Consider the following 20,132-nt stretch of genomic DNA (forward strand, 5'->3'; position numbering starts at 1 on the left):
TATGCTGGCAAAAAGAGGGGGGGTCTAAAGATTTTACCCTTTCTCCAAAAATGATTGCTCCCTAATTATTTCTTTTTTTCTGTTTTGGTGAATTTATTTACATAGCAGACAAACCTGCTTTTCCTGAATTGAGGTAATGTATGTTAACGAAATATGAAAAGCCTTTAATTGCATGGAGTATATTCCTAGATTTCACTTTTTATAATTTCCTGTCTCGTATGGAATATTCATCAGCTGTATCATTTTATAGTGGGATACAAATCAGTATACATAATGCTTTCCAATTAGGCCAACTGTCACTCACACACACTACCACGACTTAAAAATGGGTTAATATTTACTGAGCCACAAGTCTAAGAACGGCCAGGTAAATATTTACCAATAACTTGCCTTTGCCAAATAATTGTTAAGTAGTGGTAAAAACGAATATGTTGATTTATTTTTTTGAATACTTATACAGTATAAGTATCTATTTGGTTTCATTACTGTCAACACATCACATGAGCTTCTTTATTCACAATTATTTTCATTATTCACATTTATTTTTTTACAAAGTAATAGACTAATCTTGGACATACAGTAGAATATTAGGGGCCATTCATTTTTTAACCTGGGGGGGGAGGGGTAGGATGTGTGGGGGAGGCATTAAAACAAATCTGAGTGGCACAGCACATAATGAATAGAATTTTGGAAACTTAGGCAGGCACCATTACTTATGCAGCAATAGTTATGAGGACCAGATTTCTTGTATGTTTTACCACACATACCTATCCTACCATCCCCTCCCCCAATGAAAACGAATAGTAACTTACTGTAAGTATCAACAAGGGAAGAGGGTGTGTGAGCATGCATGGGTATGCACCCATATACATAAAAACATTTTCTTCCATTTTTGTAAGCATGCGAACTCAGAAACTGCGAGCTGCAAGCTGCAATTTGGTTTTTCGCAACTGCCAGTCAAAAATAAAAAAGGTACCGATTGTTGGTTGTTCACATGTTTATAAAAATGGCAGTAAAGGAAGCATCTTTAGTTCCCTTTTTTATTAGCATTTTATAGTCAATGTTTATGTTAGTTTGAATATCTATCTCCTGTTAACAGTTATTTACTTTTACTCATTCAAGGTAGGGAGGCTTGATAGGGGTGGGAGGTAACAATAGCAAAAATAGTTTTTTCATTCAAGTCTAATTCATCTTAATGAAACACCATGAAACTAAACAAACACTAATAGGTTATTTGAAAGCAACAAATAACCAATCATGGTAAATCTGACATTATATATTTCATCTTCATAATACTGCACCGGGCCATAACTTGCAGTCATGCAATAACAATTACCTGACATGTGAAACGAAAACAAGTTCAAGTTTTCCAAAAGAACCATTTTCTTTGATGTTATTCATAAAATATTGAGTACAGACAATAATGGCTACGAGGAGTACTCTTAGCAGTGGAAGGGAGGCCTGCAGATTGAATAGTTTTAGAAGACTATTACACATTATACTAATATAGGCTTTGCATCATCACGTGACGGCAGCCATGTAAGATGGCTGGAACAATATAATCGTTTCATGAGAAAGAATTCAATTGCATAGAGCAAAGGAATTTTATTGTTCTGACATCTAATGTCAGGCAGTGTGAGCTGTATTATGGGCACCAGCATGTGATGGTGCAAACCCTCTATGGTTGGGAGATATGGTCTGTATCAACTATGGATAAAGGCTCCCAGACTCTCTCTCTCTCTCTCTCTCTCTGAGCATCTGCTATAGCATCTCTTATAGTTTAAATTCTGTTAACTACTGATTTACTTTGGTTTTCCATCATCTCCACAATCTACAAGTATTGTCTTTACTTCCTGAAGTCCAAGATAAAAATCACAGTATTAGTTTATTAAGTTGCAACTAACAGCTGAAATGTGTTGGCTATTACATTAAGTGGACATTACTTGTATAAAATAATACATAGGCATCATGTAGTTTGTCATTAGCAACATTTATTACATTTTTTGAAGATTTATTATCAAATAATACTCGGCTAGTGCTAATAATCAATTAAAGATTGAGGTTGAGCATATGATAAAATTATCAAAATTGAAGCAGTGGGAGCATGGTTGATATTTGCAGCTAATGCATCACCTCTCACTAATGCCACCCAGGTTTGATTCCCAGGCTCAGTGTCTTATGTGAGTATAGCCTGCATAGCTAGGCGTTCCTTGTGGGTTTTGGGAGGTCTTGGGCAGGAGAGAAGAGGAGAGAGGGAACGCCTGCCAGCAGACCTTATGATTTTGAAAAATGCCTCCTAATTAGATATGTATGGTTAACAATAAATCTCCACGAACTGTCCTCATTTCAGGCTCGAGATTAAAATACCTAAAAAGTTTCAAGGAAAATAAAACTTTGATATTATATTGTCAACATATTGCAGCAAACGTTGAGAAACTTTGAAAATAAATTCATCAAGTGGTTTTGAATTTACGAACAATTGTTAATTATCATAATAATATAGTCCATTTTAAGATTAGATCATACTCTGAGAGCTTCTCGTCTTTCAAGGTCACATCAACTAAAGATGTCTGCTTTTAGAGCAAGCTATTTTGCCTTTATACTTTTCAGTGGAAAGTCCACAACCACAGAGCATTGCCTTTTTGTGAGAGAGATTGCTTTACTCGAACTAACAGGCGGGCAAAATGTTAAGCTCTTTCCCAAACCAGTAGGCAAAACAGCCAATACATCTCGATTAGATGCCTAGATTTTTACTGAATAGCATCTTTATATTCTTCTTTCAGCTAAAATGAAAGCTCTTCAAGCGATAAAGAAGCCCTGAATAAAGCTTCTTTCGAGTAATGCCCGAAAACCTCTTCGAAGTCATCAATCTTGAATCTACACGATCAAGTAGCATTTGAATATTTTTCACATCCATCATATATTTACCGCACCAATCAGAAGCCCCCGTTCGTGGGCGAACGGGTTTTTCAAATATAATCATAAGGTCTGCTGGCAGGCGTTCCCTCTCTCCTCTTCTTTCCTCCCCAAGCCTCCCCAAAACCCACAAGGAACGTCTGGCTACACAGGCTAATATGAGTAGCTTTGTACTTGTTGGTTCTCTCCTTCAAGAGTTTTCTCTGAATTCTCAGGTTTTCCTCACTCATTCAAAATCAACTACAAAAGATAATAAATTTATAATGCAAGTTCACATGTTATCAAGATCTGGGTGAACGCTCTCTGCCAATATATCAGAAACGAGCTAGTGAGTAAGATATATTACCTGTTATGATAATATTGCCATCATAGTTAAATGCACAACTGAATATTTCATCTGCGTGTCCTTCTAGAACCTGTGAATTATTCGCAAAAAGTTGTTTTATATCAATAATTTGCCATGATTGCCTTAAAGGGAAGGAGTTTAAATAATCGGATACCTGACAACAATTCCCTGTGACCGGATCCCACAGTCTTGCTGATTTGTCACTGCTGGCTGTAAGCAGTCTTGTACCTTGAGGGTTAAAGACAATCTGTAATATAACATTCAGACCGGTTATCACAATATATATCAATATTACCATCTAGCAAACTTGAAATTAAACTTGTGTCTAACACATCAATAGAACCATGGACCAATTGCATCAATGACGATCTTAGACCACAGGCACATACCAGTGCATAATCTATTACATGCAGTATTTAGTAATAATAAGCATTAGGATTCTTTGCCGCAGGAATACTAGGTAAACAACAGGAAAATGTTGACCAATATTCAATTTATTTCTTAATATTCAGTGTTACCTTGGATATTTCACCCTCATGACCTTCTAGTTTGGAGAGGCAATGATGGCTAACTGCATTGTATACACGCCCAGTTCCTACAACATGAAAAGAAATTCTTTACAGTGTGTGGAAAACAGTCTCAGTTTCAGTCTCAGGAAAGAAGGAAGGAAGGAAGGAAGGAAGGAAAAAAGGAAGGACGGAAAGAAGGAAGGAAGGAAGGAAGAAATAAGCGAATGAAGGAATCAGACAACTGAAGACTTCAATTACCATCTGCTGAAGCTGTTGCAATGTATTGTCCTGAGTAGTCAAAGCATACATCTAGAACTTCATCATCATGTCCCCTGCAGCACAACAATAATATGATTGTGCATTATTATGGTAAGGATGTGCATGTATAACATCAAATTTCCCTAATGTTCCATGCCTACTTTAAATTTTCATTTAAAATCGTCCACCAGTATCCAGGTTTTCTGTTCCCCAATCCCCCCTCCCTGGTCCCCTCCATAAGACCCAATGACCTAAATTAGATCAATCCAGTGGTTTTTTCATGGTTCAATCTGCCATAGATCAACACAGAGGTTGTTTTAGGGTCCAACAAAGTTCGAAAGATCTAAGGGTCTACAACTTCTTTTTTGGATAAAAGAATCACTGAGATGTGAGAAATAAAAAAATATTTTTCCTTTTACACAAAGAGCTACCGTTCACCGTCAATAGACATATTAACTATCATGATACTGGGGTCACTGCGTTATCAGTATGATTTTTTTTCAAATAATAAACTGTTGTGTGTTAACCTCTTGAAATAAAGTTTATTCATTCATTCATTCACTATCATACCTTAATGTGCCTATACATTTTCCTGTTCCTACATCCCATATCTTGCATGTTTTATCCTATAATTGACAATTAAATACACACCATTTTAGCTTGCGTTTCAACATGACCATGTACCTTAAGGTAATCAGTATTACTAATTCATTAAATGCTATTTAACAATTATTCGCCGAAGGTGAAGTGATTATCATGGAATATTTACCAAGATGCAAGTCTTCAAGCGGCGAGGTAAATATTCCCCAATAATCACTGAGCCTGAGGCAAATAATTGTTTTAGTATAAATACACAGGCGATTCTTTCAAAAAAAGAAAAAAAAGAAGATAAAAGTCATTTTCTTTTGGTAACAGCAACAAAGCGGCTGGCCGCCATTTTGGATTTTCGCTCGAGGTGATTATTGTGTGATAGTGTGAGTTTCTTGACCAATCAGCGCGCTAGATTTTCTATAATCACCTGCGTATTTTTACTAAAGTGATATAACTATCATACAACTTTCTTTAAAGTTAGTAATAAGAGAATTTATTTATTTATTTGTAATTATAAATTGATTTTAATCCTACCATTGATCCTGTGACTATCAATGAACAATCAAAGTTGAACTGTGCATTTGATATTTCACCTCTATGACCAATAAGGGTGTGAACTCTCCTGCAAGTTAAAAACAACTCACATTTATTAATTTTTAGTCTGTGCATCAAGTCTTCATACAACAGAAAATTTTACATAATTACAGCTTTTCACAAGGTTTTGAAGATGCAAGCATTATTTTTTTATTTCATTTTATATATATATATATACATATGTAGTGTTTAAAAAACGAGTAGGAGTGTTTTATCAGGTATAAGAGAACGAGGCGTAGCCGAGTGCTTTTATACCTGATAAAACACGATCTACGAGTTTTTTGAACTGCTTAAAACACCCATGAACAATTTATAAGATTTTGGTTCAACTGGAGTCACCATACACGTCATGAACATGGATTTTTATACTTTGATAGAGATTTGACGTCACGGGCATGCGCAACTAGATTCAATAGAAGTTCCCACACGTTGGGTATTGCGTGCCAAGGCAAAGACAGGCACGTTAGTCAAAGATCATTAGGGTTGACTATGACCTTGATGAAGCTCTATATCTTCATCTAAACTTGGATGCATACTTCATCCCTGATGAAGTCATCCTCATAGTATTCGAGTGGTCTTTATATAAAAGATCATATGTGTCTTTATATAAAGACACATGTGTCTTTATATAAAATCACTTGAATACTAATGAAGAGGACTTTATCGGGTATAAAGGTTCATACACGTGACGTGTATGGTGGCTCCAATTGGACCATAAGCTTATGAATTATTAATGAGTGTTTTAAATATATATACACTCGATTGCAGAAACGTTGTAGCATACATTTATACATTTATACAAATATCTAATGAGATGCATAATGCAAAATAACCATTTTCAACGCTTAAAACCTTAAACCTGCTATGCTGATTGAGACTTAACTCCTGACAAGTTAATAAATGATAGACTACCTATTAATCAACTAATCATCAGGAGAAGAAGGCATCTAAGTATGCCCAATCATGTACCCTGACTAATAGTTTATTTGATTCGTTTCATGATTTTTATTTAAGTTAATTTCTTCATTTGAATCTTTATTTTATGACAGTAACATAATTAACCTTTCAGTAATCTAACTTATGGCCCTAGAAATATAAGATCACTTGATTACAAGGAAAAAAATGAACAAAAGAATATTGAAAAAACGAAAATACAATCTAATAATGTTCAACGAGCAATGAATAGACCTCTTGGGATGGCAGAACGCTAGAGAGGATGATGATAATGTTGAATAAAATGATAGCACCTTTACTGTGCATGCCTAAGATTCTGCCACCATTTTTTAAGTGTCTCTTCAGTGTGTAGCAATGAAAACAGTGGTAATAGTAACTGCAGCCCTAAATTCCTGAATTATTATTTAATATTGCACAATAATGTAAAGTACATTAGATTATCAGCGTACTGTACCTTCCAGTTCTTGTGTCCCAAACACTGACAGTGTGATCAAATGAACCAGTTAACAATTGATTTCCAAGTGAATTGAAGGAGCATGATATGATCTCAGCTGAGTGACCCTAAAAACAGTATGCATGCATGTTTGTCATGTCATTATTACCAGCAACCAGGAAGGCTGGGGAAAAATACCAGTGACAGCGCTTGCCTCTCAACCACTTCAACCCATGTTTGATTCTTGGTCTTGGTGTCGCAAGTGAGTTCAGGTTGTTGTTGATTTTTTCCATTGTTTGGAGGGTTTTCCTCCTGGTTCTACAATTCTCCTCCCTCCATGATAATCAATATTCCCAAATTCTAATTTGATCTTAACTGAGATATTCTTATAACCTCTCATATCTCCTCTTACACTACAATGCAAATAAATTGGCTATTTAAATATTTTAAGCAAATGCTTCTCAGTACAGAATACTTACAGACAATGTTGACAGCTCTGCTCCAGTTTGTACATCCCACAGCTTAGCAGTGGTATCCATACTACCAGTTGCTACTACTGTGCTTTGAGGATTGAAAGCTAAGCATACCTATTACAAAGACAGTCTAGGAATTAGGCCAAACAAAAAAATAAGTGTGTTTCCTGTTGCACGACTGACCCTAATTTTCTTGCCAATTTTTGCCGATCCTAATATTTTTTTCATTTCCAAACGCACCACAGGGTTCCCAATAAGCTCATTTCCACTGTTGTATCAGTGAAAAAATTCGGGCATACCAACCCCAATTATTTTTCTCATGCAACAAGAAACGCGCTTATTTTTTTGTTTGGCATTACCAACAAGATGATTTTTCAGGAAGTGATGAAAATATGAAAACTTGTCACGTCGTCTTTCACCACTGTAAGTCCAAAGGTTCAGGTCAATGGTTTGAGCCCTGAGGACATCATAATTATGTGAATTGATTTTGTTTGATGTGTTGTTCTCTCCTTTACTACAGTAAGAGAGTTTTCTCTGGTTCTCCAGTTTCCTCCCTTCTTAAAAATCAACATGTGAGTTGAGCATAAGTTTTCATAAAATATTGAATGTCATGGTAGTGTGTGTGAGTGTAAAAGTATCCCATTTTAGTGCAAAAGTGCTAGAATGACTATACACTTTTTTGTTTTTATATGCTGTTTATCTTTCCTTAAAATGCTGGCTACACATCAGAATCCATCTACAACGTTACTTGAACCATGCTCTAATACAGCACAATAATTCTTGACCAATCAGAGTTCATGTACTGTATATAATTATTAATAATGAATCACTTTTTGTATAGATGGATGTACTTACTATTTCTGCAGTATGTCCTCTAAAGACATGATAACACTTTCCAGTCTCTGCACTCCATAACTTATTAAAAAAATGAATGAACAAATGAATACTGTAGAATCCTGGGTATAACTCCCACCCTTTGGCTAACAGAAATTTTCTCCTGGTTGTTTCTCATGGCTATAAGACCCCTCTATCAATGGAGTGTCTCTGTCCAGCTCTATAACACACACACAATCTGCTCAGATTACAGTTTTTCTGAGTAAATTCAAATTGAACAACAGCTATTGCTGCATGAAGGATGTTGCTCAATTGATCGAGATGGACATCAGCAAATAATTTTAATAAAATAGATTTCAAACTATGTTTTTCTCTCTAGCTCTTATAACTACTCCCCACCCCCCAAATTATAAGCCTCCCATCAATAAACCCTGATATGAAAGATATAAAGGCCTTGGGCTTATAACTAGGATTCTGTGGTCTGTGGTAGCTTACAGTAAAAAAATATACATTGACAGTCTTACCCTGCATGTCTTGTCAAATGATCCAGTAGCTATCTTATCCCTGAAACAAAGACAATCATGTTTCTAGATAACTCATCAAGAGTAGTAACGAGGAACTCCTGCGCAATGTGCAATGAGATGGATTAGACTGTCAGCAGCCTTTCAATTGAGATCGCTCAACCAAAATCAGTAGCTGCCATCCTGCATTTCTTCACAACTGTATAATAACTGCTTTTATTATAATTTTAGACTTGAATATAAAGTTTCTCGCGCCATGAATGGTCAAGTGACCAGTGATTCTGAGACGATAATCGCTGCTCAAGTGGTGATTATGAGGTTTCTCCAAGTTTACCAGAATGTAAGTAATACTAAAACATTTTTTATCCTGAATTTCACTTTTTCTCTCATATTCAAGTCTAAAATTATACTATTATATAAAACAATTTATTCACCTAAGGCTTAGTGATTATTGTGAATATTCAACAATAATCACTTCCCCTCCAGCAAATAATAATTGTTAAATATATACAAGTACACATATATATATTTATGTCAACAAATGTTTCCATGAAATATTTGAAATTGAACATGTGTGCTGATTGGCTGGCTACCATGCTTATATCAAAGGAAGGGGTTAATAAAGGGTATGCCTCTGCTTGAAAGATGATTGTTTTACAGAAAATACATTGGAAAGAAAATGTAGGGGTTGTTGAACTAGCTGTCCATTTAATGAAGGGTATCTGGCACTTACTGATAGGTGGTTCATTAATACACGGAACCTAGCTAGGAAACTACAACTTCATTTTAAACATACATCATAAATGATTGACAGTCAGGGTGCAATATTTTCACTCACCCAAAAGGATTATTAAATGCTATTGCATATACCACATTCTTATGTCCTTCAAGAGTGTGTAACTCCTCTCCTGATGCTGTGTCCCATACTTTGCAGGTCCTGTCATAACTACCTGTGATAAAACTGAATAAAAAAAACAAATGTTTTTGTTTATAATTTGGCTTAAGCTACAGATCATTGGCAGCAAAACTATTTTCAACAGACCTGTTTCACTGACACCTGGGTGTAATGTTTTCCCATTTCAGACCAAGTGTCATTCCCTAGAGTATCATTTCTTTGTTTAATGGTTGCACATGAGAAGACAAATGAATATGGATACAACCCAAACAAAGAATCTTATTGTCATGTAGACTGAAATGGGAAAACATTGCGCCCAATTGAATATGGCTTTCTTGACCATATAATAACATTGTAAGAATGTCAGTACCTATAAATAATTTATGTGTAATACAATGTACATGTTGTATCATATGATAAGTAGCATTTTAGATCTATTGGTTAGGAATCACAAACAAATCTGTATCCTCTACCGCCACCCGGTTAGCTCAGTTGGTAAGAGCGTCGGTCTGTTGTGCGGGAGGTCGTGATTCAAGCCTCGTTCGGACCAACACTCAGGGTCTTAAAATAACTGAGGAGAAGGTGCTACCTTTGTAATAATATCTGCAAATGGTTAGACCTTCAAGTCTTCTTACCTTGTTCCAGATTTATTGAAAGCTACATTCGTAAGTGGTAGAATATGTGCCCTGAGGATCTACAAATATGACAAAGGAATGATTTAGCTTTAGATAACTGTGTCATACTGTCGATATAACCATTAATACATATGAAATTGATTAGCCACTTTAATCCAGTGGAAGAAGAGCCACGCTGTGGAATCCACTGTTAATCCCATTATTATTTATTTTAGCCACTGCCATAGTCTTGAATTATTATCTCTCTCACTACTCTGGTGTGAGCTCATAGACCAATCAGAAGTTAGAAATGACCTGACATCAGAGCCCATTATTACTGGGATCTTTGATATTCTGCAAACTCATACATTTCAATGGCTTGTTGTGAAATTGATTTTTAATTTTAAAAGTTACCGAATGACTATTTGTAATTGATGACAGTGAAAAATCAAATTGCAGCTTGCAGCTTGTAACTACTAAGTTTGCAGAATCTCAAAAACTGCAATAACAGACTGCCTAATAAGAGTTAACATCAGCCTGCACGCAGGTCATGATTAGTTAAATGATTGTAAAACCATGTACAATTTGTATATGTAATAGGACTCCATGCTGTCCAATTAAGAAATAATTGGATGAGGAAAATTCTGAGGACTGACAAAATTGGATGAGGCCATAGGCCAGGTCCAATTTGGCAGTCAGAGGAATTTTTCGAGTCTACAGTAATTATTTCTTGATTGGGGAGCATGAAATCCCATTACCTATTAATTATATAGCTTTCTAATTAATCCCATATCAACAAGACCTGTCCAATTAAGAAAATAACTTGACAGTTACCTATAGTGGATTAATGAGAAGCATAATTATACCACTTATAGTACACTCAACAAAATTATTCGACTCTGATTGGTCGAGAGGAGTACAATTATAGCGTTAATTGTGCTCCGTAGGAGTACCGAATTAAGTCACTATGGCAACACGGCCAAAACAATGTCAAAACAATTATTTTCTATCATTTTGTACTTAAAAAACAGAAATAAAATTATAAAGCCAGTAAGAACTAATCTTTTTTATGCATTTCAGTTGCGCGATGCACTGAAAATCGGCTGCCAAATAGACAAAGATGAACGGCGTCGCTTCGCTTTTTTTACTGAAATTTTGTTGAGTGAACTATAAACAAAAAATCGCACGATCTTCTCGTACAATTTGGAATTAATAGACACTCGTAATGTTTTGAAAGTTCTTTAATTGAACTCGCCTTGGAAGGATCGTGTAATTACAAGAACTTTCAAAACATTACTCATGTCTATTAATTTCCAAATTGTACTCGAGATCGTGCGATTTCCTATACTAATATACCATATAATTTATGATAAATATAACTCAACCAGCATGCTAAAGGGATGACAAAAGCAGGGATGACAAGAGCAGGGATGACCAGAACAGGTCAAATGCTGTTTGATCTACCTTGAACAAATAAAAATGATGATCATCTTTTTCCAACTGCTTTTCCTGTAACCCTAATAAGTAGGTTAAGGACATGAAACTAGAGAATTAACGATTGAAAAATTTGGTGAAACAATGGAAAATAGTTTTAAAAAATTCAAATATACTCAAATATAATTGTACTTTGAAAGTTAGATTTAAGGACGTTTGCGCATTTTAAATTGGTATAAGCAAACACATTAAAAATTGAACAGTGAGATGAACTTGTTAAATAAATGCATTGAGGCAAACCTTCCACACCATCTTGCAGGGTATTATAAATGAGCATTTAATGCCTCACATAACAATGAATAAACCAACACTACATATAAATAATATGCTACATGGTTAGGATACGTATGAGAAGTTTGCGAACTTGATCCATTCTAGCTGGGGTAATAAGAGGTTCTTTGGCTGCTATATCATCTAGTACTGCATCAACATCAGTACTAAAAGAAAAATTACATACATTAGAGAGTTAAGAGCAATAGTATTTGTGACCCTATTTTCGAAAACCAAGCTTAAGGAAATTAGCCATTTCATTTAAACGCATTTCAGACCACAGAGAATGCATTATCAAACATTACTAACGTGTTGAAAAACATTCCCAATGTTTTGGAAAACATTCTCAGATCGTGGATGTAACGTTTGGGAAATCATTGAAAAACATTCTCAACACTTTGGGGAAACATTCTCAGATCATTGGTGTAACTTTTGAGAACTCGTTGAAAAACATTCCCAACGCTTTGGGGAAACATTCTCATTATTCATTTCAAGGTTTTATCAGATCATTGTGAAACATTTACATTGCAGTGAAGAACATTCCCAATGCATTGCAAATCGTACAGAATGCATTGCAATGCTTTTCATCACTAATTTCCTTAAGAATGGTTTTCGCAAATACGGTCACATTTACCAAAAACCTCCTCCACTATAAGGTTTGAGTTTAACTTTTACAGCAGCTTTGTCATAGTGCTAATCAATTGAAATTTTTTCCTTGGGGAAATAAAATCAATTATCTTTTTGCCCTTACTAGCCTTTTCAATATGCTACACACTCACCAAGATAGAGAATCTAAATTTGTTTTTTAATTTTAGGTAAATGGACAATAGATTATCTAAAATAGACAATAGACTACCATCAATCAAATATATCATTCCCATGTAGCATTATGTACTTTCACAATTTCGTTAATTGATTTTTTCGCCCATTTACCTATGCAACTTTTGTCTCAACGAAAACAGTCATTCGCGAAAATTCCTGCCACATATTGCTTGATGAACTCCTACCTTGGTTTTAAGTCTAGTAGATCAATGGACTTGGACTTCTCTCTACCAGATTGTTCATATTCTAATATGATTCCTAGTAATAACCACACAGTTAAAGCCATTAGTTTTATCATTGTGATAGGTATATATGTAACCAAGAACCTATCAACCTATCAGAAATCTTTTCTTAATATATTAGAGTGAAGGCATTTAACCTGTGAAATATATATTTGACAAATACACATTAGTAGACCCTAATAATACATTGTTTTCTATTGTCTATTTAACTATTACACGCTGACTAGTACTACTGTAGTACTGTATTTTTTATTTCATGGGTTAAATGCCTTCACTCTAACAGTGTGAAATAGATATTAGACTAATACACTTTAGTAGACTTTAATTCTATTTCTTTCTTTCATGTCTATTTCACTATTACACATTGACTTGTATTATTTATTTCATGGGTTAAATAACATATTATGGCATTTGCAGGACTTGAACCAGCAACCCAACCCATAGGCTTCACAGTGGTGAAAGGCCAATGTTTTATCAATATCCTATACCCAATATTATTAACTATATATAGTTAGAACTGTATCTTGATGTATACCCAAATAGAGAAACAGCAGTTTTAATATGAGAGGGAAAGTACTGTACAGGGAAGAAGTGTAGCCATACTATGTGTACCCAACAAAATGACCGCTCACCAACAGGATTGGCTTCATAGCTCAGTTGGTAGAGCATCGCACCGGCATCGCGGAGGTCATGGGTTCGATTCCCTTTGAAGCTTGAAATCATTTTTTCAAGTCTTTCTTTACAGCGTTCGCTTAGATCGCTCATTCACTGTGATGATCAACACATCTATCATACTATATATATCATACACTAACCTCAATAATTAAAGATTGTGGTTGGATGAAATAGTGGCAGAAAATGGAGAGCCATTTAAATTTTACAGTATGTCATACTATGTAGTCTATCAGTGATGAGTACCCCCTTTGATGGACTTTAATAAATGTAGATGTAAATGTACATCAGGTCCCTTGCAAGGAATTTGAAAGGGGAGTTTGTTTTTTTTACCAATCTTAGTTATGCCATTTCTTGGTCAACATGTTATTGCATTATTGGATTTCAATGTTGTTGTTATTTTGAGAGAGTGGGGGGGAGGGGAGGGTTATTTGAACCACCAAACCATCTCTTGACAGGACTGTACATGCTGTAACTCTTTGCCCTATATTTCCAATGCATACCAAAACTGCTTTGTTGTAAATTATTTTACTCTTTTACTTCGACGAAGGACTAGCGTCCGACATGTCAGTAAGTTTTTTCATCTTTTCACGGTGTATAATTTACCTTTTTATCATATACTGTTTCATTAGAAACACCGACGCAGCTCACACTAGTTTTTATCTAGTTATCTCTTCTTCGTAAATTATAACTATTTAGCAATATTACTTCTCGAGCACAAATGGGCTATAAGTCAATAACCTGTGAGGACAAAGGCCATATGCTATAACATATAGCCTACTAGTAGCTCATCCAATCAGAATGCAGCATTGATGATAGACCACCAATACCCCTTTTTACAGTTCCATTCAGTGACCACAAATAATAGATCCTAACCGAGGCTGGAGTTTCCATGCATAGCAAAACTACAGTTTATCATGCGCGGTAACTCCAGCTTTGGCTAGAAACTATTATTTGTGGTCACTGAATGGAACTGTAAAAAGGGGTATTGGTGTTGACTAATTCTAAATAGCTTGTAAGAATATGCCAATAACAAACAGAGACTTGAATACCCTATAATAAATAAAGTTCCTTGTGGCTGGCAAGTGATGGTTGAAGACTGCACTTTGTGTTATGTTTGTACTAGATATATTTACAATAAACAACAGTAAAACAAGATGCAAAAAAGAATGATTAGACTTGCAGCTACACTTAGCTTGGGTGAACATGGAGGCCGGACATAACAATATTTGAACAGTAGTCGTCTTGTGATCAAAATAACAAAAATAAATTGTGCATATTTTCTCTAATTTAGTGTCTAATTACCCCGCTTAATATCCACGTTGGAATAAAACAAGCATATAGCTTCATCTCTCTTAAAGCTTAACAGCTTTTTGATAATTTAATGACATGGAATGCCATTAAAAATAAACTCAACAACTGGTAACCAAGGAAGAAGTGGTTATCTTTTGACGGGAAGAAGAACTGGTTATCATTTGGCGGGGGGAAAACAAGGTAGTCTTAAACTATTTTGTATAGGTATAGGATGTATTGGTATACTGACCTGGAGGATAATAACGCAGTAGAAATCTTTTTAGCCTCATTTTTTCACAGGATTTGTTCTTCTGCAAGCCAAACTGCATTCCAATATGGCGCCTGATGTGCGCGCGCACGTATTTCGGGTATGTACTTCGTGTGCTTTGCCGCCAAAGTCCCCTCTAAATGGTTCGTGATGACATCACATCTTATAAGATGCCGTATTTGAGTTACTACGCGTGCTTTGATTGGTCGCGACGCTCGAAAAACCATGTTTATGTCAGAGGAAGGAAAACACGCTCAGTTCATTTCGTTTATTTTATAAAAGCAATATAAAACGTCCGTGCGTGTCTTCATAACTTTCTGGAGAGAAATTAGAGAATGACAAAAAAATAAAAACAATCTTTTTTTCAGTAGTTTGGTATTATAAACTGTAAATTATAATAGTTTTATATATGGCTAGTTGTGGCTCATTTCCACCAGCTTCCAGTTCTTACCCGTGAGATTTAAAATTTTGAAAACATATTAATGGCCAGAAGACCGATAAAATGGGCTTCTTTTATTTCTCCATTTATTACAAACTGCTATAACTATACATATTGCTAACAGTACTATATACTGACCGTTCGTCTGCCTTTCTCGTTAGTCTTTCTTTATTTTTTTTTATTTTTTGTTCAGTTTATTTTTTTAATAGTCGGTTCATAAAACGAACAGCAACTAGGCGTCATTATGCATATAGCCACTGATTCAAATTAAATCATGTTCAATATTTCATATTCTCTTAGTGTTCGTTTATCCTTTTACTGCGAGCCTGGCCGTTTCTTCGTTATTACTTCAGTATAATACTCGCAAGAATTATCTTAAACAATACGATAGATTTCCTAGACTTTGGTAGAATATCACGCATTTTATAAACCTGTCGAACACGGGAGATGTTGGTTAGTAGTTCAGTTGTATTGTAACAATAAAATCAGTGTTTCCTTTCCATGGATCCTTGACCGAAGTCATCTTTAAATGATGAAGTATCTATAAGCCAGACGCCGGAGCCAGGCCATACCGATACACCTTGCTCAATAAGATTTTGAACATTTGCCACCTCGTGAGCTAATACACGGCTATCGACAATTAATCTATATTTTCGTCTTGTCCAACATTCATTTGACGTAGTATTTGAAGCATTATCAATCGAGAAGACAGCCATGCACGTTATTATACTCTCTTTTCTTCAAGCATGCTTAAGTGATCAGTAAAAACAAACTGCACTTATTCACCTTGTTGCAAGTACATCTGTCTGTTATACGGGCTTTTCAAACAATTTACTCGCAGTTTTTTACATCTAGTGCTTCGTCCATAAGTCGCTGACAGTGTTTTTCACCAGAGTGGTCTGTGCCGAGTGATGGCGCTTCTACCTCGGCGCCGCATTCAGTTTCCTTTTTATGTAACTCGTAACAGGTTCTCGATAGCGAGCATATCATGTAGAATATGGCTACTCCCAGAAATGAACCAAAGATACCAAGAAGAATGACGGAAATCATCACATCACAAGAAGACCGATCAGTCAAACTAAATGGAACAAGATCTTTATACCTGAAGAAGGTCTTGGATGATTTTATTGGGTGAAGAATATTACTTTGGATATTACTTGGTAGTCACGTATGACTAGTAAAAAGACGATAATCACAAAACGAATCCAGTATATACTTAGTGCACTGAACAATGAACATGGAAGACGGCATGTGATAATACAGAAATTTAATTAAAATATTCACAGACTACCCTACATCCATTATCGTTTAAAAATGCTAAAATAGATTGAATCAACCTGTCTTACATCACGTACTCGCGGGGTGCCTTATACTCAGTTCATTGACAAAACAATTCAAATCTTTTTATAATCTTACTTCCAGTCATGCAATTTTTCTTCTATCACATTAATAACAAATATTGTCACAAACTTAAAACATTATGGATCAGAGTGAGCTTTTGGATTTCCTGTTTTTAATTCACAGCTTTAACTGAACACTGTTGATTGACAGTCAATCTTCTGTCGGTCGCCTATGGCAACAGGGACTAAGAATGAGATAGTTTATCTAAATGATGGTACTATTTAGTATTAGTTTAGAAGAAGCCGTGAGATACATTTGTTTTTATTTCAAATACACAATATTATACTGAAGAAAACGATGCCTCGCACATCTCTTCGCACACCCCGGCAGACTGACGCACCTCACCGACCGAATACCTTGCACACAATCGGCAGACTGACGCACCTCACCAACGGAATATCTCGCACACAATCGGCAGACTGACGCACCTCACCGACCGAATACCTTGCACACAATCGGCAGACTGACGCACCTCACCGACCGAATACCTTGCACACAATCGGCAGACTGACGCACCTCACCAACTGAACACCTCGCACACGTTGACGCGATGATCGATGGATATGACGTCACAGTAGCAGTTATTATCTATTATCACTTCACTAAGAGTTAACGTTTCAAACCAATGTGTGCTCGAAGCAATGATTGAACCTGGGGGACATTATACTTTAAGTCTGTCATTATTCATATTCAATGTGCGCGTAATTAATGGCACAACGCTTGACACGCATGAAGCCTTCATTGATATTGCTTGTCTTTTCTTGTCTTGTCTTGTCTTGTCTTGTCTTGTCTTGTCTTGTCTTGTCTTGTCTTGTCTTGTCTTGTCTTGTCTTGTCTTGTCTTGTCTTGTCTTGTCTTGTCTTGTCTTGTCTTGTCTTGTCTTGTCTTGTCTTGTCTTGTCTTGTCTTGTCTTGTCTTCTCTTCTCTTCTCTTCTCTTCTCTTCTCTTCTCTTCTCTTCTCTTCTCTTCTCTTTTCTTCTCTTCTCTTCTCTTTTCTTTTCTTTTCTTTTCTTTTCCTTTCTTTTCTTTTCTTGTCTTTTCTTTTCTTCTCTTCTCTTTTCCTTTTTTTCTTACTTTCTTTTTCTTTTTCTAGCTAATTCTTTTTCTTTTTCTAGCTAATTCTTTTTCTTTTTCTAATTCTTTTTCTTTTTTTCCTTTTGTCTTTTTTGATTATATATATATATATGTATATTTCGTTTCTTTCTTTCTATTCTTCGTTTCGTTTTGTTTGTTTGTTTGATTTTTCTCTTTTTTTTTTTTTTTTTTTTTTTGTTGTTGTTGTTGTTTTTTTTGTTGTTGTAGTTTTGTTTTTTTTGTTGTTGTTTTGTTTTGTTTTGTTTCGTTTTGTAATTAGCGAACGTAAATGTTTGTAAATATGCGCACTTAAGACGACGTATGTTGTATGTTTATCTAAATGTTATGTTTGAACAGGCTGGTTTGAAGCGAAATTTCTTAAAACAAGATCTAGAAACGTCGAAGAATGACACAAAATTAAAATTAATAGCTTTTATAGCTAAAAGCAAACGTGACCAAGAGCAGGTGAATTCGGTATTTTATGGGTGTTTTTATTTCCGCTGTTTTAAGATCGTTGCAGGCGGCGTTTTAAGTGACTCTCAATCATCAAATCTTAGCAACAATTGCCATGATAGATTGAGGCAACATAAACCGTACCAAATAACAGTCATGTTTAATTAGAGAAGTATTGGATCGGCTGCACTTTTTTCATTTGTATTAACGGGGATAAAAGAAAGGAAAAGAAAGAATCTTACACCTCTAAATAACGCGCTGAAATATCTACTTTATATCGCTGGCGGTGATATAAAATTGAAAGTTGACACAGGAGATACAATCTAGAACTGAGAAAGATAAGCCGTTGTCTTGAATCTCTGAACACCACAGGTCTTCGTGATACACGTCAACAAGACCCATGAGACTGATAAGTCGTGATACAAGAATGAACTTGCCTTGGAATGGAATTTTATTTGCTTTTCTTTTGGTAATATTATTCACTAGCAAAGTAAAAGGGAGTAGCAGCCCAACATTCTCGCGTCAAAAAGAACTCAGTTTACAACGACAAAATCAGCTATCGCCTACTCATCTCTGGTATCCTATTTATAAAGAAACCTTCTTGTTTTTTTTGGCAGTAAGCTTTGCTATATGTTGCCTATATGTATGTCTTAGCATGACATTTTGTCAAGAACACTTTTATTTTATGCCACTTCCAGAAACCAAGGCAGACCCTCTGAGATATGTTTGACTGAACGGCGCATGCAGTGTCTTTGACGTTTTTATTGCGTTCATGACTCCATTATTTGATTTTACTCTTTTACTTCACGGAGACTCCACACAATTTTATCGTTGTTTTATATGGGCACGTCATTATATTGTTCAGTAGAACCGAACCAAACGATTGTATGGCATGAAGCACTGACCTGGTTGATTTTGGATCATGAATATCAGAGGGATCACAGATCAAGTGACGTTAAGGAAACTAACTTATCATTCTAAAAGTTCCCGTTAATAGTTAAGCGACTTGCTAAAGTAAAACTGAAGTCATTATAATGAAGGCATTAATTCACATTTAATCCTGAACCACTTAGCAGAAGACTGCTTAATTCCTCAAATATTAGTTAATAGTTAACCTTCAATTGCTTTGAATCAAACCGAATATGCTAGTGAGACTGACATCAGACCAGATTTGATTCAAATGCTATTGAACCAACACTGTGTACGTGATGGAGTAAGTAATCATCATTGTACAGTGGTGTCTGTGTGATAAAGGCTAGAAATATTGACTTGTACTGTTAGCAGTGCTTTATAGAGTTGTCGGCTGAAGGGGGTTCGTTTTACAGTAAATATAAAAGGAAATCTTTAGGACCTGAGCTAGTGTCCGCTTGATAAAGGGTGTCCGCTTATATAAAGGTTCCGCTTTTACCTATACCTAACTCTGAAAGTAGTTAGGGATAGTTGTACCATTGATATGAACACGATCAAGCTTAATAACTGATGCTAGCGCTTAAACTGAGATCAAAGACTAGTTTAGCCAATTTTGACAAAGTGGTTTGTTCTGATTAACATTGCATACCGAGCCTTACAAGACACGCCCAGCACTCAGAATAACCCACATATATTTGTTCAAATGTTATCGATATCTTGAAACAACCTCTGGCTTATTAAAGCCAAAGCCAGCTAACTGAGTCAGATAAAACCCTTAAACAGCCCCTGGGCTGATCTAAGTCAGGGCATGGCTAACTCACAGATAGAACCCTGAAACAACCTCAGGGCTGATCTAA

General features: G+C 35.6%; 1 protein-coding gene and 1 non-coding gene across 3 annotated transcripts; one reads left to right on the top strand and one right to left on the bottom strand.

Annotated features, from left to right (window-relative positions):
- Positions 1-496: 496 nt before the first annotated feature.
- LOC116303027 (uncharacterized) lies at positions 497-15,089 on the bottom strand. Of its 2 annotated transcripts, XM_031712468.2 has the most exons (18): positions 14,982-15,089; positions 12,710-12,782; positions 11,778-11,869; positions 11,403-11,455; positions 9,960-10,018; positions 9,268-9,390; positions 8,433-8,472; positions 7,930-7,989; positions 7,081-7,188; positions 6,623-6,729; positions 5,155-5,242; positions 4,600-4,655; positions 4,030-4,103; positions 3,781-3,857; positions 3,417-3,509; positions 3,263-3,332; positions 1,807-1,853; positions 497-1,461 (listed from the first exon to the last, which is right to left on the bottom strand). In XM_031712468.2, exons 1-17 carry the CDS (start codon positions 15,058-15,060, stop codon positions 1,819-1,821), a joined length of 1,287 nt encoding a protein of 428 aa, XP_031568328.1. In that variant the 5' UTR covers positions 15,061-15,089; the 3' UTR covers positions 497-1,461; positions 1,807-1,818. The 2 variants fall into 2 exon arrangements, with proteins under 2 accessions (XP_031568328.1, XP_031568327.1); XM_031712467.2 differs by having other exon boundaries at positions 497-1,853.
- Trnaa-ggc (transfer RNA alanine (anticodon GGC)) lies at positions 13,409-13,481 on the top strand. Its single transcript has one exon. It is a non-coding gene; the product is annotated as a tRNA-Ala (tRNA).
- Positions 15,090-20,132: the final 5,043 nt, after the last annotated feature.

This window comes from Actinia tenebrosa, unplaced genomic scaffold (assembly GCF_029948245.1).
Source record: "Actinia tenebrosa isolate PJP-AT-01 unplaced genomic scaffold, QUT_ActTen_1.0 PGA_scaffold0__85_contigs__length_37466705, whole genome shotgun sequence".
Lineage (NCBI taxonomy): Eukaryota > Metazoa > Cnidaria > Anthozoa > Actiniaria > Actiniidae > Actinia > Actinia tenebrosa.

What these genes read in the sequence shown, in the direction of transcription:
- LOC116303027 (XM_031712468.2), bottom strand. Translation starts at nt 15,060, where the DNA reads ATGCAGTTTGGCTTGCAGAAGAACAAATCCTGTGAAAAAATGAGGCTA. An exon ending in AGTTCGCAAACTTCTCATAC is followed by an intron (nt 11,456 to 11,777) that starts GTATCCTAACCA and finishes CCTACTTATTAG; the next exon opens with GGTTACAGGAAAAGCAGTTG. An exon ending in AAATGTATAGGCACATTAAG is followed by an intron (nt 4,104 to 4,599) that starts GTATGATAGTGA and finishes GTTGTGCTGCAG; the next exon opens with GGGACATGATGATGAAGTTC.